A 15,426-nucleotide genomic window follows, 5' to 3' on the forward strand; every position below is an offset into this window, starting at 1 on the left:
CTACATGATAGTTTTAAAAAAATCATTATTTTTCAAAACCCAGCAAAATTTAGCAAATTATGTTAGAAAGTGCAAAACAACTTTGTTTGGAAAAATAAAGTTACTTTATGAAGTGATACAAAGATTGATATTCTATGGTAATAACATAAATATATCAAAAGTTTCCAGTCTGATATACTTCTTAAAAAGGGAGGGGATTTTAATACTTTGTTTTTCAATATGATGTTCTTGTAACTCAATATACTTTTCAGATCAATTAATGAGCACTCATATATAAAAAAAGGCCTCTAAAAAAGTAATCTTAAGGTTTAATCCTCAAAATATTCAATAACTGATCTTTTCAAATTATCATCATCATATAAATCTCTTTTCATGAAGTCAACTTAAAATTAAATCTGGGTGGTTAAAGGAAGCTAGCCAAATTGCAGTTTTTGAATTGCTGAAAGGAGTATGGGTACCAGTTTTGGAGAGACTTTTTTCATGTGAAGATATGCAGAACACCTGTTTTAGATAGATACAGTCTTACTATTACCTTTTTAATTTATAATCTTTTGTCACTCGTACAATATTTCCTCCTGGACACAAGCAATGTTTTCAAGTGTCTGCAATGATTAATTTTCATGAGAATAACCTTATACAAATTCTGTAACCATGCAAATTTGTTTCATTTCAAAAATTGACTGCAGTAGCTCAAAATGCTTTTGTTAAAACAGTTGTTCGAGTTTTTATTAATGATTGAAACAAAATCCGTACATTGTTTACTTGATGATAACTCTTTTTTTCTGAGTGCTACAAAGCTTGGAATCATTATTCATGAAAATCTGGAAGAATTGGGTATCTAGAAAATTATTTGTACATTTCTAAGATGTAATCTAAAACAACTTTTCAATTGTAATTTTGAAGATAATAAGATTATAATTTTTTTTTCATATAATAACACAAATTTTATTATAATTTTTCATTTTATAATATTCAAAGGATGTTTTGAAGCAAATGAAAAAAAGATTATAGTTATTTTTTTAGTTTATTTGATTGAAGTTGTTTTTTAAAATAATAAATTTGAAGCTATGCTATAGTGACTCCATGGTGGTTGTTCTCGTTTGTTCTAATGGAGCTGTGATAGCTTGAGATAATGAGATACAAATAAATGGTTTCGATTTGATATGAATAATACTAAATATTAACCCAGATAGTGTTTCTTTATAATTGTTTTACCTTAAATTCTTAAAATCTCCCCCCCCCCAAAAAAAAAGAGACTATTGTGTTTACTTCCTTTTAGGAAATATGAAGGTGCATTTTAATTCCTTGATTGATTACAAACATTCCATTTGAGATTTTGAGATGCATTAACTTGTAATTGGAAAATGCTTTTAAGAAGGCACATACACTTTGTATTCTTATTTATGTAGTACAAAATTGAAAAGATCTGAGAATCTTTGGCTTATATCTTTTTTAATTTGTAAAACAAAGCTCCCTCTTTTTTTTTCTTTCATAGCTTCTCACGGGATATTTGAAATTTCATTGTAATTTTTAATGCTTATGATTAAATAATTTACCATAAATGTTGAGTATGTTAACTGCACATCAGGAAGAAGAGAGCTGTAATTTTAAGTTATTAAAACACACTTGAAGCCAATTATTATGCAAGTAACTTCTTACATTTATGTTATAAATTATAAAATTCTCTAACAAAACATCATGTGTACTTAAAAATTTAAACTAAAAAAAAAAATGGGGATAGATTTGTATTTTTAAAAAACGAAAGCTCTTAGCAAATCACTACACTAATAGCAATTCAATTTTAAGTAATAAAAGCAATATGTAAATTAATAATGTAATATTAATTTATCATTACAGTTTTGAAACAAATAATTAAAATTCAACTCTGTGGTCCTTGATAGCAATTTTGTGGCATGTTTTCAGAGAGAAATCTGAAATTTTATATTTTCTAAGGTAGCATAAATTAATTATATGTTGTATAATAATGCTGCTTGTTTGAATGGTGGTAAGTAACCTGTCTACTGTAGCCTTAAGCTCAGGTTTGAATAACCAGCAAAGATAGATCTACAGGTAAGCATTCAGTGTATTTGTGGCATGGGAGCACTTAACGTACCAGCAAGCTAAAAGTCCTCTCAAGAGGCTGCTGGTTGAGAAACAAGGGTAACATACCTTTGGACCTATTCCTCTTTGCAAGAAGTGATGCCTTGATGTACTGTTATAAAAGCAGGTACTTCATAACATTTAGAAGACTTAAATATTAAGCTCTTAAGCTTTATATTATTAATGTATTGTAGGGCTTTTTTTATGATTCTTGATTCGAGAAAACTCGTAGTTTGCATTCTCCAGGGCACCAAATACAAGAAATCATAGTTGTCACTATATATGGTTAAATCAGATTGGCTTCTGAGATTAGAATCCTGAAATTTGTTGTTGCAGCTAGTACGTTAAAATAAAATGTACCACAGCTCTAATGGATGGCATTTTGTAAGAATATATTAAAGAGTGGTCAATGAAACATACAAAGTAATAATAATTAATGTAAATATGGAAAACTATTAAAATAAATTTTTGAATTTCAATGTATAAAATGAAAAGAAAGTAAATGAGTTAAAAAAAAACTTAATTAACTTCGATTAAATGCAAACATTTTCAAAATAAAATATTAAATTAAAATATATAAAAGAAAAAAAGTAAATGGATCGTTGCCAGAATATGATACTGAGGATAAAGTAAATGCATATACTATATTCTTTCCATCATTTCACTTGTTTTACAACCACAGTTTATGCGTCTCATTTAAGTTGATTTAAAATAACTATTCTTTTTTTAATGTATTAAATTTAACTGCATTTTCTATGCAGAACAGAGGGCTATGTAATAGGTAATGCAATGGCTGAATTTGCTGAATATACTTACTGATAAAGAATTCGTCATCCTGTCATTTAAATTTTAAATCCTTTATTTGACCGTACATCCTATTTTAAATTGAAATTTCTTGGTGGTGCTTTCTGTGATTTTTCTGGGGAGACATTGTTTACAAACCTTCATCAAAGCAAGTGTTTTTTTAGTAAAATTAGGGATGAGAAAATTCTAAATTTTTCAAATCTTAGTTATCTTAAATACTTCATATAAGCATAACACAAGGTCTGTCTGCCTAAGGGAAAAGATGTTCTTCTGGAGGACTTTTTTAAGGAAAACTAGCTCTCATTCTCATCACATATGGCAAAACCTAGAAAACTATCATTCTGTCAACCTATTCAATAAGATCTGAATTCAGGTCAAACAACCATTGTTGAGTGGTTTTTCTGCTCAGCTGCTGGTGGTCCTATGTTTGTAGAAAAATGATTTAAAAATATAGTTTAAAAATCTGCCCGGATTATTAATAAAATACAGATGGAATTTACTCTTGAGTCTTGAGATTTGTTTATTCTTTTTAATTTGACTAAAAATACATATTAAGAGTTCAAGTTTTTGAATCTTCCCCAAATCTTTTTTAATTAAATAGGTGTAAAGGAAAGATGATCATTTCTAGAGTGGATAGATGCTAAATATGAAAATAAATTCTCTCCAGAATGGCATCCAGGGTTGCTACAATGATGTATTAAAAATATATATTCTTTAAAATTAAAAGAATTGTATTCTTTTTATATATATATTTTAAAGATTCAAAAGAGATTTAAAGAATATTAACGAAGTATACATAATTCATATTTGCTTATATTCGTGAAATATATTTTGTATTTCAATACTGTAATGTATTTACTCAAATATGAAAGAAAAGCTGATCTGAACATAGGCTATGATATTGCCCCAGCAGAAATTAAAATTTCTGTCTGAAACATAATATAGTCAGTTTCCAGTTTATCAGGATAATACTGAGATAATAATAGTTAATAATTTAAAATCACAATCTGAAGATAGTAAAAAAACACAGTGGAAAAGATTACTGTTATAAACATCACTAGAATAAAGAAATTTATAAATGGTTGCATCATCATCCCATGCAATTTTTTTTTCCCCCTTTTTGTGCTCGTATTTTCCATATATAGTTTTCTCTTATGCCAGTTGTCTGTGATGGTAATATTCCCATCATACCACTAGAATAAATATAATTTATTTTGATTAATCTGCTCCTAATTAATTGGAAGTTGACTGCAGTACAGAATCATTTTAGCCAGAGAGTTCCAGCATGCTGTAAGATAGGTTGCTATCAAACATTGATTTGGTGATAATGATGGCAAGTTTCAAACTATGTAGTAAAGAATTATTGAGTATTAATAATGCTATTTTTTTTTCCATTTTAGAGATATTATAATAATATATGTAAGTTTATAACCTAATGTTGATGTAAAAGTGTTTATTCTCATATACAATCTATTTCTTATCATTAAAAATATTAAAATTTTGTTAACAGCATTGTTTAAACAGGGTTGCCACGCTACCTGGAAAACCGGAAAAAGTCAGGGAATTCGGAAATTGACCAAAAAATTCAGGGAAAAGTCAGAGAATTTAAGTGTTTTAGTCAAAATCTGGAAAAGTCAGGATTTTCATTTTTTCATAATCAAAATTTTTTAGGCGAGTTTTGTGCCGACGTCGGAAGAGATCACTTTTTTGGCGAATTGTGTATCACGTGAGTATCATTCGGACAGCTGGCATAGAGCCAATTTTTGCAGCTCCAATTTGATTGTCTTTTTAGAAAGGCAAAGCAAGTTTCCCGCAACTTTTGGTTTCAAGTAACCTCGAAAATCGCATGTGCAGTGCATGAACTAATGAAAGTACCTGTTCTCGTATAAAACAAAATGGGTTTAATCCTAGTATACGATACCATGAAGGTTAGAATTAAAAAAATATGTATTGTAAAGAAGGAAAACCTCTCTGCAACAGACGTGGCTCGGTTCCATCATAGCGGGAAACAGCTGTGCATGCGCGATATATCTGTCGCCAAAGCTCGAAACCGGTGTCGAAGTTCGAAGGTCACGTTATCAAGAGTTCATAAAATGAATATCGTTTAAAATGTCTTTAAACTCTCAAGGAAAAGAAAATATTTTTTGGCGCAAGTAAATTAATTCATGGATTAGTTATTTTGAGGGGGGGGGAATCTACGAAAATCCGTTTTTAAAATTATTGCGAAAAATCCAAGAAAAAACGTTCTTTGATAAAACGTTTCTTCTTGGATTTTTCACAATAATTTAAAAACGGATTTTCGCGGTTTTCTTTTTTGTCAAAGAACGTTTCTTTGGCGACAATTTTCAAAATCATGCGAAGGCCGTATCGTATACTAGGATTTTACCGCAAAATCTTTTTTTTTTTTTTTTTTTTTTAAATAAATACCTTGTCATTTTGCAGTAAAATAAAAAAATAGTAATCAATCATCTAGGATAACCATGTAATATAACTAATTCGCTAAAATATCGTTGATTATTCTAATTAAATTTTTAAGTAATTATCTTTATTTTTATGTTATTCATATCATTTAATGTTGCTTCTTCCCTCTAAATTTATGTATCATTAGTAAATAATATTTCCAAATTTCAGGAAATTTTCTCTGGCAGAATCCTGAAATTAATTCTAGCAGTATGATGACATCACGAAATTTAATGCACATATTTTTTCCTTATGTATGCTGCGAAATAAATATAAAATACCTCAATTTAGTAAAAAAATATCATTAAATAGATTTCTTTCTTTCGTTTAGCTGCAGAATGTCTGCAAAAAAAAGCCTTATTTTATTCCAGATTGGGCAGATTCTAATCTCAATCTTCAGTGGAGAAAACAACTCCTATTATAATTATATTTGTGTTTTCAAGTGTTAAGGTGCCTTTTAAGAATACACCTCACACAAATTAAATTTACCTAAAATCTAACCTAACTTTTAGCTTTGCGTTGTGATTTATAAGAACCGGATTAGCCTCGTGTTGAACTGGGGGTGATCATGAGTAATAATTAAATAAAACGTACAGTTGTTATCCAATGTATATATCTTAAATTTTATTAAGTTTTTTAAGTGGAAAAGTAAACAAAATTATCAAACAAAGTGTACCAAGAATAATTAAGAATAAATGTCCTCTGGGATTTATTGAATAATTAAGTGAATTTGCTACACAGTACAAGTAATACCATATTTAATTTACCTCTTAGCACAGCCAACGTACATTACGCGGATAGACTGGAATTTTCTCGAAACATACCTGGAAAACCTGAAAAAGTCAGGGAATTTCATTCTCCTGTTTGAGTGGCAACCCTGTTTAAATTACTGTCTTTTTTAAACTTCTTTAGTTACCTGATATAGTTTTTCTTTCAGTTACTTGAAGTTTACATATTTAGTGATTAATTAAAATAATAAATGTAAGCATAAAAAAACAAGAAATCATTTGTTAGATTTATTATTAGGTATTTATCAGTTTTTATATTGAATAAATAATTTTCACTAGAGTAATATAGTAAGCTTTTGTTCTAAAATGCAATACAGGTGTAAACTCTATATATATCACAACAGAAACTCAGTTGTTGAATACACACATACATATTTTTGATGAATTATTTACTATATACAGATGACATGCATTTTTGTATAAATTTTGAGTAGTATAAAAATAGTACAATGTGGTGCAGAAATGGAAGAACAAATAAATGAATAGTTGCCATCACAAGGCAGGTGAAAAAGTAAATAGACATCATGTAGCATGAGAGTACAGTTTAATTATATTAAAAAATATGATCAAATGAAACTTAACATATAACCTCATCATGATATTTTTATGTTTTATATATTAACTTTTAATTTTTACTTTATTTTTGCAATGTAATAATTTTTTTAATTAATGGATCTTAGGTACATTCGGAGAGCTGGATTGAGCCCTGATGGAAAAAGACCCCATCTGGTAAGGGACAAAAAGCAAATTTTTGTACAAAGTTAAATTATTTCTGTCTTAATTCTCCCCGATTATTTATCATTCATTTTTTAAAACTGAAATGATCACTGAAATGAATTTGAAAGATTTTTATAATTGCTTTAACATGTTTACGCTGGCCTGACCCACCAGAGGGTCATACCTGTCTGTTCTGTGGGGCGGCCTGACCCACCGGTAGGTCATACTTGTCTGTTCCATGGGGCGGCATGACCCATTGTTGGGTCATGCTTGATTGTTCAGCAGACCGGCATGACTTACTGATGGGTCAAGCTTGTATATAAAAAATACTAATATGCTTGTATATAAAAAATACTAATATGCTTGTATATAAAAAATATATAAATTTTAAATATAATTTTATAAGTTTAATTTATAATTTTATAATTTTTTCGTAGTGATTAGAACCAGTGAGTATTGGTAGATTGGCTTGTGTTTCACGCCTAAGTGAATGGGCTGGCTGCATTGTACCCCCACCCTCCAATGTGTAACATAAATACAAGCCAGTTTCCCTTAAAAAGTTCTCCACTGTTGTATTTAAAGATTTGGTGTTCTTTGAAGAATCTTGAGAGTTATGCGTAGTGGTGGGTGTAGAGCTAAGGTTTTCTGCTATAGAAGTATAAAACTGCACCAAGTTGAAAAATTAAATGTAAAATTTAATCAGGGTCTTCTATCCTTAAGATTTAATAACATAGATTAACATACGTGTCAGACTTTGACACATTAATGAACTTATATGATAGATAATGTACGAAATGTACTAGATTGGTACAATGTGAATTGATCCTCCTTAAGAGTTCTTTTCATATAGGCAGGTATCTGGCAATGTAGATAGATAATCCAGAATGCTTGAGTAGATTCTTGTTTCCACTGAACTATTCCTTAGTAGAGCTCCTTACATCACGTTTCTGCAAAATGCTTGAGAGAATCACAGCGGTTGGTCGCATCGGCAAACATCATCAGATAGGCATAGCAGAGAGGCTTAGACTTCAACATTATCAGAATCGGAAATATAACCCTTTTTCTGTTCGTCTCCTTCTCAGCAGAAACCATCCGCAGAACTGTATAGTTCGTCTTTTCTGCTCAGCGCAGTCGCGAATGGGAGAAATGTGAATTTCTGTCTCTAACGTCCACAAATCCCCCTTTCTTTAGGCAAATAGCCTTTGAGTGTTTTGTTGTATTTGAATAACTGCAGAAATTATAGATAAGTAAAATCAGGTATTTAAAACCATTGCTCAATAAAGCAATGGCAAATCCTAAAGGAGGGAGAAAGTTCACTATGATGTTATTCCATCATAAATTAATTGCATGTTAAAATGTAACCAGTTATTTTATAAATATTTGATTATTCAAAATAAAGTTAGTTTAAAATTATATTCAAGTTTGATTGCAAAGTGTGATTAAGTGGGCTTGTACTGTAGGACTGTTTGTTTGTTAGCACTTCATATGTATTTGCGTAGAAAGTGATGAAATGTGTGCTGTTTTTGTTTTATGTACGTAAAAAAAGAAACATTTGTTATCTCCAAGAAATGAACTAATACAGTCAAAAGTCGTTAATTCGGACACCCATAATCCGGACCTCAAAGCTACAAACTTTCTGCGCATGCGTCGGGTTTACTCATGCGCGTAAGACCTTTACAGCTGCGAATACGTGTGTGCGCGTGCGCAAAATACGTTTACGAATGTGTGTTTAATGTATAACGGACGGTATAAGCTAAGCTAAAATTATCTAATTCAGGTAATGTTGCAGATTGTGTTGTTCCTTAATCTTCGAATTGGATTCGGCTTATTATTTTTTGCAGACTGTTAGAGCAATTTTATAAAAGTAAGCTTGAACTTTCGATTATGTCAAATAGAATTTCTAATATACATTTACTAATATGTAAAGGATGTACAAAGTGAAAGTATGTTTTGAAGTCCATTAAACAAAAACTGGAACTGCTGCAAAAAATGGATAAAGGCATATCCTTTGTTTATCTAAACTTTAACATTTGTTTATCTTTAACGGCGCGGCACGCAATGAATTGGAAGTTGATCTGTCAGCACTATCCTTATCTTCAAAGCAGATGTTTTTATTTGGCTTATAATTCCTTACTAAATGTAGTATTTCATCTCAATGTACTCCGTCTTTGATATGTTTTAAATCAAATTCCTCGTCATTATAATTCACTTCCGATAGCGAAGAAAGTGACAGAGGTTATTGAAAACGAAAAACTTTCGATTGACAAATTAGTCAGTATTCTCGACACAGCAATTATAGGACTTGAACAGCGGAACTTTGTAACTGAACGAGAAATTATGTCTGTTTATAGAATTAAAGAGAATGTATTATCACATAAAAAACGAAGCAACTGAAACAACTTACATTGAAAGAAATGTTTAATAAAGTAAACAAATAAATACTAAGCTTTTTTTTTTTTTTTTTTTTTTTTTTTTTTTTTTTTTTTTTTTAATTTTGATACCCTTTAGATCATAATTGTTGTTTATTTCATAAATTACGGTATTTTAATTTTATAATTTCTGCATGCCATCTTACCAGATTTAAACTGATGATCTATAATCCGGAATCGCCGTAGTCCTGACGAGTCCGGATTAACGACTTTTGACTGTATTAAATTCATGTTTCTCATAAGACATAATGATCTTATCTTGAATGTAGTAAATCAATATTAAATTCATATTTTTGATTAATAAGTAGTTTTAATTGCTTATGATTTGTACCTGATTTCATGTTTATTTGTATTTAGAAACCAGTGGCTAATGCAGAAATAAGTATATATTAATGGTATTTCACAGAAATGTAGAACTTCATGTACTTAAACAACCATTCCAGATTTTTTTTAAAGGTGGTTAACTGATGAACATGCCCAATGATGATGTTAATACAATGAGATAGTCAGAATCTGAACTTAATTCATCAAAAACCCCATTCAAGTTCCAAATCACTTGAGTTCCAAGGTAATTTTAGTCCTTTAAAATAACAGAAATAGGATTAATCCATTCCTGGATCCTGTGAATTGTAATTTAAAAATAGTTTTAATAATAAATACCCTGGATTTTATAGTAAAAATTTTAAATAATAATAATTAAATAAAAATGTAAATTAATAAAGTTAAAAAGTAAAGCCTATATTTACCTTAAAAAGGAATGTTGGCATATGTAAAAACTAGAACAGAAGGAAGAGGAGAATTTCTGCTTGAAAAATGAGTCATCTTAATAACACCAGGTAACTTGCATCTGGTGGATTTAGTGTCTGCATTCTTTGGCTTTTGATGCCTTTGCCAAGTACTACTTGTATAGAGAGTGAGAGCTTGGAGTCATTGGTCATAGTGCCTTTTGAGAACCAACATTCTAAATAGTTTGACATTTGTGAGCTTTCTAAAATTAACAAGAGCTCTATTAGAGTGTCACTTCTCCGTGGCTATCATAAGTCTTTAATGACATAGTAAAAAGGTCTTTGATTTCTGCAGCAGGATTGTTTCCAGCATCTCCTCCTTTTCCCATGAAATAAGTTTCCTCTGAGACTTCTTTCTGCTATCACTTGTTGAAAACCTAAAGCTCTTCTGTTGTCAGCTCAATCCTGTGATCACTCGTTGACCTCCATTTCTATGATTTCCTGCCAGAAGCAACAGGTGATTCTCCATAGTCTTTGAAGCCCCCTTGCAGCAACAAATTCAGGCCAAAGACTGTTTTTCAGAATCATTTGTTCTCAAAGATACTTCCATACTTCCCTGATAATTTGTAGATAATGGAAAATATAGTAATGATCCTTCCTTCCTTACAGCCAGCTCCATTTTCATTTGCAGTTTCAAACATCCTTCAGTATAACACAGGGATATAATTTTTTGAAGATGGAAATTACTTGCTGCCCCATAGGCTGGGTAAGTGGAGGGGTATTGGGGGAGGTAAATATTTTATCTCATTGGAACTATATTTGTCCACGAAATCATCTTCTAAGCGTGGAGGATGTGCAAAAGCTTTGTTCATGACAAGAAGAGCCTTCATCAGAAAATTATCTACTGCAGCTAATCCGTTACTGAAAGAGAAAACATCCATTTCAGCAAAGAACTGCATGGTGGTCCATGTTTTCATATCTGATCTCCACTTAGTATTAAATTTGCTCTTAATCATGTAGTTTTCTTAAAGACCCATAGATTCTAACGGTACATAAGGAGAGTTTTGATCCTGCATACCTCTCTAGCATACAGCAAAATAATTAGGCAGGCATGTTGAACTCAGTATCTCATGTGAGCCAAATAATCATCAGTATGAGGTATATTTAAAAAAAAGAGCCGTTTTCATGATTTAGTGAGTGAAAAATTCAGTAACTACATAAAAATATTATATTTTTAAAAAATATAGAAGAGGCGTAAGGAAATCCAGATGGCAGATGATGAGTGCATGTTGTTTCTTGACACGTGGCATCTTTTTGCTGAGCCTAGCCTTCTGATCACTAGCATGAGCGGCATGTCTTAGACTAGTGATTTTCAGAAGAGAGGTGAGATGACTGTCTATTAAGCTGGATATCCCTGTGGACTTATTCCTTTTCCTTAGAGAAAAAAGTTTTTCATACTGATATACATTACTGAACATGGAAATCATGCATGATGCAAACTTATGAGAAATATACAATTAAGTGTTTGTGAAATTGAGAAGCTCACTTTATGAATTTCAGCTTTAGAGTAAAGTTGCATGAAATTCTGTTAATTCCATATGTAAGTTGTAGGGTTTCTCACTTTTTAATAATATGTTCCCATTGACATGAAGAATCCTAAGAACTAGTTAGCGAATAATCGCTTGAGTTCGTGTACAGGAAACAACAAATACGAAGGGTTAATTATCCCTTTATTATTTCAACTAAGATTTAACAAACTCTGCCTTGGAGAAATGCAGTAAAGCCGCCACTTGGGCTTGAACTTAAGAGAGACTAAGAATTAAACTCAAACTAATCTAAACTAAAGAGATATAGCCAAAGCTATCAAGATTCTAACAGAGTTGGCTCCTTAATGTTTAATATCCTGCGGAGCTATTAAGGGCCTAAAGTACGACCAGGCGAAATAATAGCTTAAGAGAGAGTAGCCTAGAAAGGCAGACGCGTGCTATCTAGAAATCTGGAATCTCTCTCTCCCAGATCAAAGAACTTCACAGTTTAAATACTGCTTCTCCTCATTAAGTATTCAGACGTGATTTAAAAACTACATTCTGGCCGGAAGTAGTAAGTTGAAGGCAAGAATTTGACAGAAAAGGACTTTAACTTAAAATTTTAACTGTTAACAAAATTAACATAATCCTTACAAAGTGAACATTAAAAAAGTATTTTTGTAATTTTTCTCAAGAGTCGTTCTTGAGAAAGTATTTTTGTAGAAAGTTTGTCGTGAGAGTCCTTTTTAGCAACCAAGGTTTTTATATGCCTCAGTGTTCAATGAAATTCCAGTTTTCATTTATATATCATAATTATATATATATATATATATATTGAGATGAACAGATGGCAACAGAAAAATAAGGACTGCATGCAGCCTACAAACTGCTAGTTTGACATTCCTGTAGTAGAGTGGTATTTCACTGACTTATGGCTTATGACTTTTCTTCCTTTGAGATGTATATTCGCCTGAATATCTTTTTCCAAAAGTAGTCTATTTTACCACCACTGAACAATGGGTCAACACATAGTTTTGTCTGTTAATTCCTTAAACTCTTTTACAAACTTTTATACTGCTTCTGAATTAAAACCAGTATCCTATTCATGCATAACAGCAATATGGATTAAATTCCTTTTCTTAAAGTTCTTGAACCACATTCTCCTGGCTTCAAACTCCTCCTTTTGAGCACTAGTATCAAGCATGCCTTTCACTTAATCTTGGAAGAAAATCTTGGTTTCTCACAAATTATTATCATAGAAATTACATAATCAGTCAGCTTTTTTTCATTAATCCAAACTAAGAAGAGTTTTTCCATCTCTTCCATAGTCTTTGATCTCCAAGTGGTCAGTGTCACTATCCCTTTTGCCACTCCAGTTACCTAGATATCTTTTTCGTTTTTCAGAATCATACATAGTCAATTTAAACATCACGAACAGAATGGTGACATCAGTCATATACATATAACATTTTCATGCTTAGCAACGAGATCTTTCTTAACTTCAGAAGAAGTGCTAACAGCTTTTCTCTTACTCTTATTTTTCTCACTCAATTTTTAGAACCTAAGGCACATATACTAAGCGGTCATTATGTAAAAAAAAAAAAAAAAAAAAAAAAAAAAAAAAAAAAAAAAAGATACAAAATAAGCACAGGAGCATAAAATTAAGATAAAAAATCAAATGAGGTGCTTTAACAGGTTCTGAGAACTAATTGAATGACAGAAGTGCATGGGTAGACCTTCTGCTTTCTGTGAAATACAGTCAAAAGTCGTTAATTCGGACACCCATAATTCGGAATGATCTATAATCCGCACCTCAAAACTAAAAACTTTCTGCGCATGCGCCGCGTTGACACATGCGCATAGGCATTTACGCGTGCGCGTAAGACCTTTTACGACTGCGCATATGAGTGTGCGCAAGTGCGGAATACGTTTTCGCGTGCACGTTTTATGTATAATGGACATATAAGCTAAAATTATCTAATTATCTATTTCAGTTAATGTTGATGATTGCGTTGTTCCTTAATTTTCGAATTGAATCCGGCTTATTATTTTTTGCAGACTGTAAGAGCAATTTTATAAAAGTAAGCTTAAACTTTCGATTATATCAAATAGAATTTTCGATATATATTTGTTAATATGTAAAGGATCTAAAGCGAAAGTAGTATGTTTTGAAATCCGAAATCTGTTTATCAATTTCACGCTGCTCGGCGGGGAGATCGCCACGGCGGGCGCGTAATGAATTGGAAGTTGATCTGTCAGCACTATCCTTATTTTCAGCGCAGATGTTTTTATTTTATTTGGTTTATAATTCCTTACCAAATGTAGTATTTCATCTCGATATGCTCCGTCTTTGATATGATTTAAAACAAGTTCCTCATCATTATAATTCGCTTTCGATAGCGAAGAAAGTAACAGAGGTTATTGAAAACGAAAAAATTTCGATTGACAAATTAGTCGGTGTTCTCGACACTGCAATTATGGGACTTGAACAGCGGAACTTTGTAACTGAACAAGAAATTATGTCTGTTTAATAGAATTAAAGAGAAAATATTATCACATGAAACGAAGCAAAACTTAAACAACTTACATTGAAAGAAATGTTTAATAAAGTAAACAAATAAATATTAAGCTTTTTCTTTTTGCAAATTTTGATACCCTTTAGATCATAATTGTTCTTTATTTCATAAATTACAGTTTCATATTTTTAATTTTAGAATTTCTGCATGCCATCTTACGAGATTTAAACTGATAATCTATAATCCGGAATCGCCGAAGTCCCGACGAGTCCGGATTAACGACTTTTGACTGTACAATGCAAAAAATGCTTACAGGATGTGAATTTTATCTAATTGGGAAATGCTGCAAAGGAAAAGAAATTCAGTTCATTAGAGATGCAGAAATTAATTTAAATGTAAATTGAATATTAATTTTAATTCACTTTTACAATTGTATAAATTTTTATACTGGGTGAATTTTGTAGACATTTTTAAGTGTTTAACATAAAAATTAAGCAATAATTTTAAAATATTGCTTGAATAAAAATGTAAGTGAATTTATTTAAGAATAACAAAATGTATGAAGTATATTTTGTATTAGGAATTCTCTGCGTGTACAGAAATTTCACTTATGAATGAGGAATAGTTTTTTGTGTGTAATTAGCAGTTTAAACGTATTAATTGTGAACAAGTATTGTGTGATATTAAAACTTAACTGATTTAGTTTTTAGATACGAAAATATCTTTAAGAAATAATTTTCCTATGTACTTGTAAACATTTTACGAGATAAAATTCTGCTCTTAACTGTAAAGAAAAAGCCATATTTGAATTATATAAATAAGTTGCATGTTAAGCATATTAAGTTCTCAAATATGGCATTTAAAGAGAAGCCATATTTGACAACTTTCTTGTTTCACATTGATTCTTTGTTTTTAAACACCACAAAATTATTTTACATTCAACTAATAAATAATTACTGGAAGCAGTCTATAAATAGGTATGTAGTTTCTCTTTTTGAACTCATTTTTCATCATTAAAGCAGAAAAAATATGTATTTTGCCCTAAAATCTTTGTTAAAAACTTCTGATTTTAAAAAGAATAAATTTTCTAACTTTCAATTATGAATTCTCTATAAAACCTGGAACTTATATGTATAACAAAAAGCATTTTTGAAAAATATTGTATAATTATATTCTTACAAAATGTGTGACAATATATGTTTTTTAATAGCTGAAACTTATTGAAAATTCAATTACTCTTCATCTCAACAAAACAGTAAAACTATTCTGCAAAAATCATAAGGTATGTTTTTTTTTTTTTTTTTTTTTTTTTTTTTTTTTTTTGTGTGTGTGTGTGTGTGTGTGTGTATTTAAAATTTTCA

General features: G+C 30.6%; 1 protein-coding gene across 1 annotated transcript in view; it reads left to right on the forward strand.

Annotated features, from left to right (window-relative positions):
• Positions 1 to 15,426, forward strand: part of RNaseX25 (Ribonuclease X25) — a 126,930-nt gene that overhangs the window by 105,932 nt on the left and 5,572 nt on the right. The window contains exons 7-8 of the mRNA XM_085810967.1: positions 6,833 to 6,881; positions 15,276 to 15,347. Coding sequence (XP_085667093.1) covers positions 6,833 to 6,881; positions 15,276 to 15,347 — 121 coding nt within the window. The remainder of the gene's footprint in view (positions 1 to 6,832; positions 6,882 to 15,275; positions 15,348 to 15,426) is intronic.

Source organism: Stegodyphus dumicola, chromosome 2 (genome assembly GCF_044657685.1).
Source record: "Stegodyphus dumicola isolate Sdum_Otavi_A_Nest chromosome 2, ASM4465768v1".
NCBI classification, from domain to species: Eukaryota; Metazoa; Arthropoda; class Arachnida; order Araneae; family Eresidae; genus Stegodyphus; species Stegodyphus dumicola.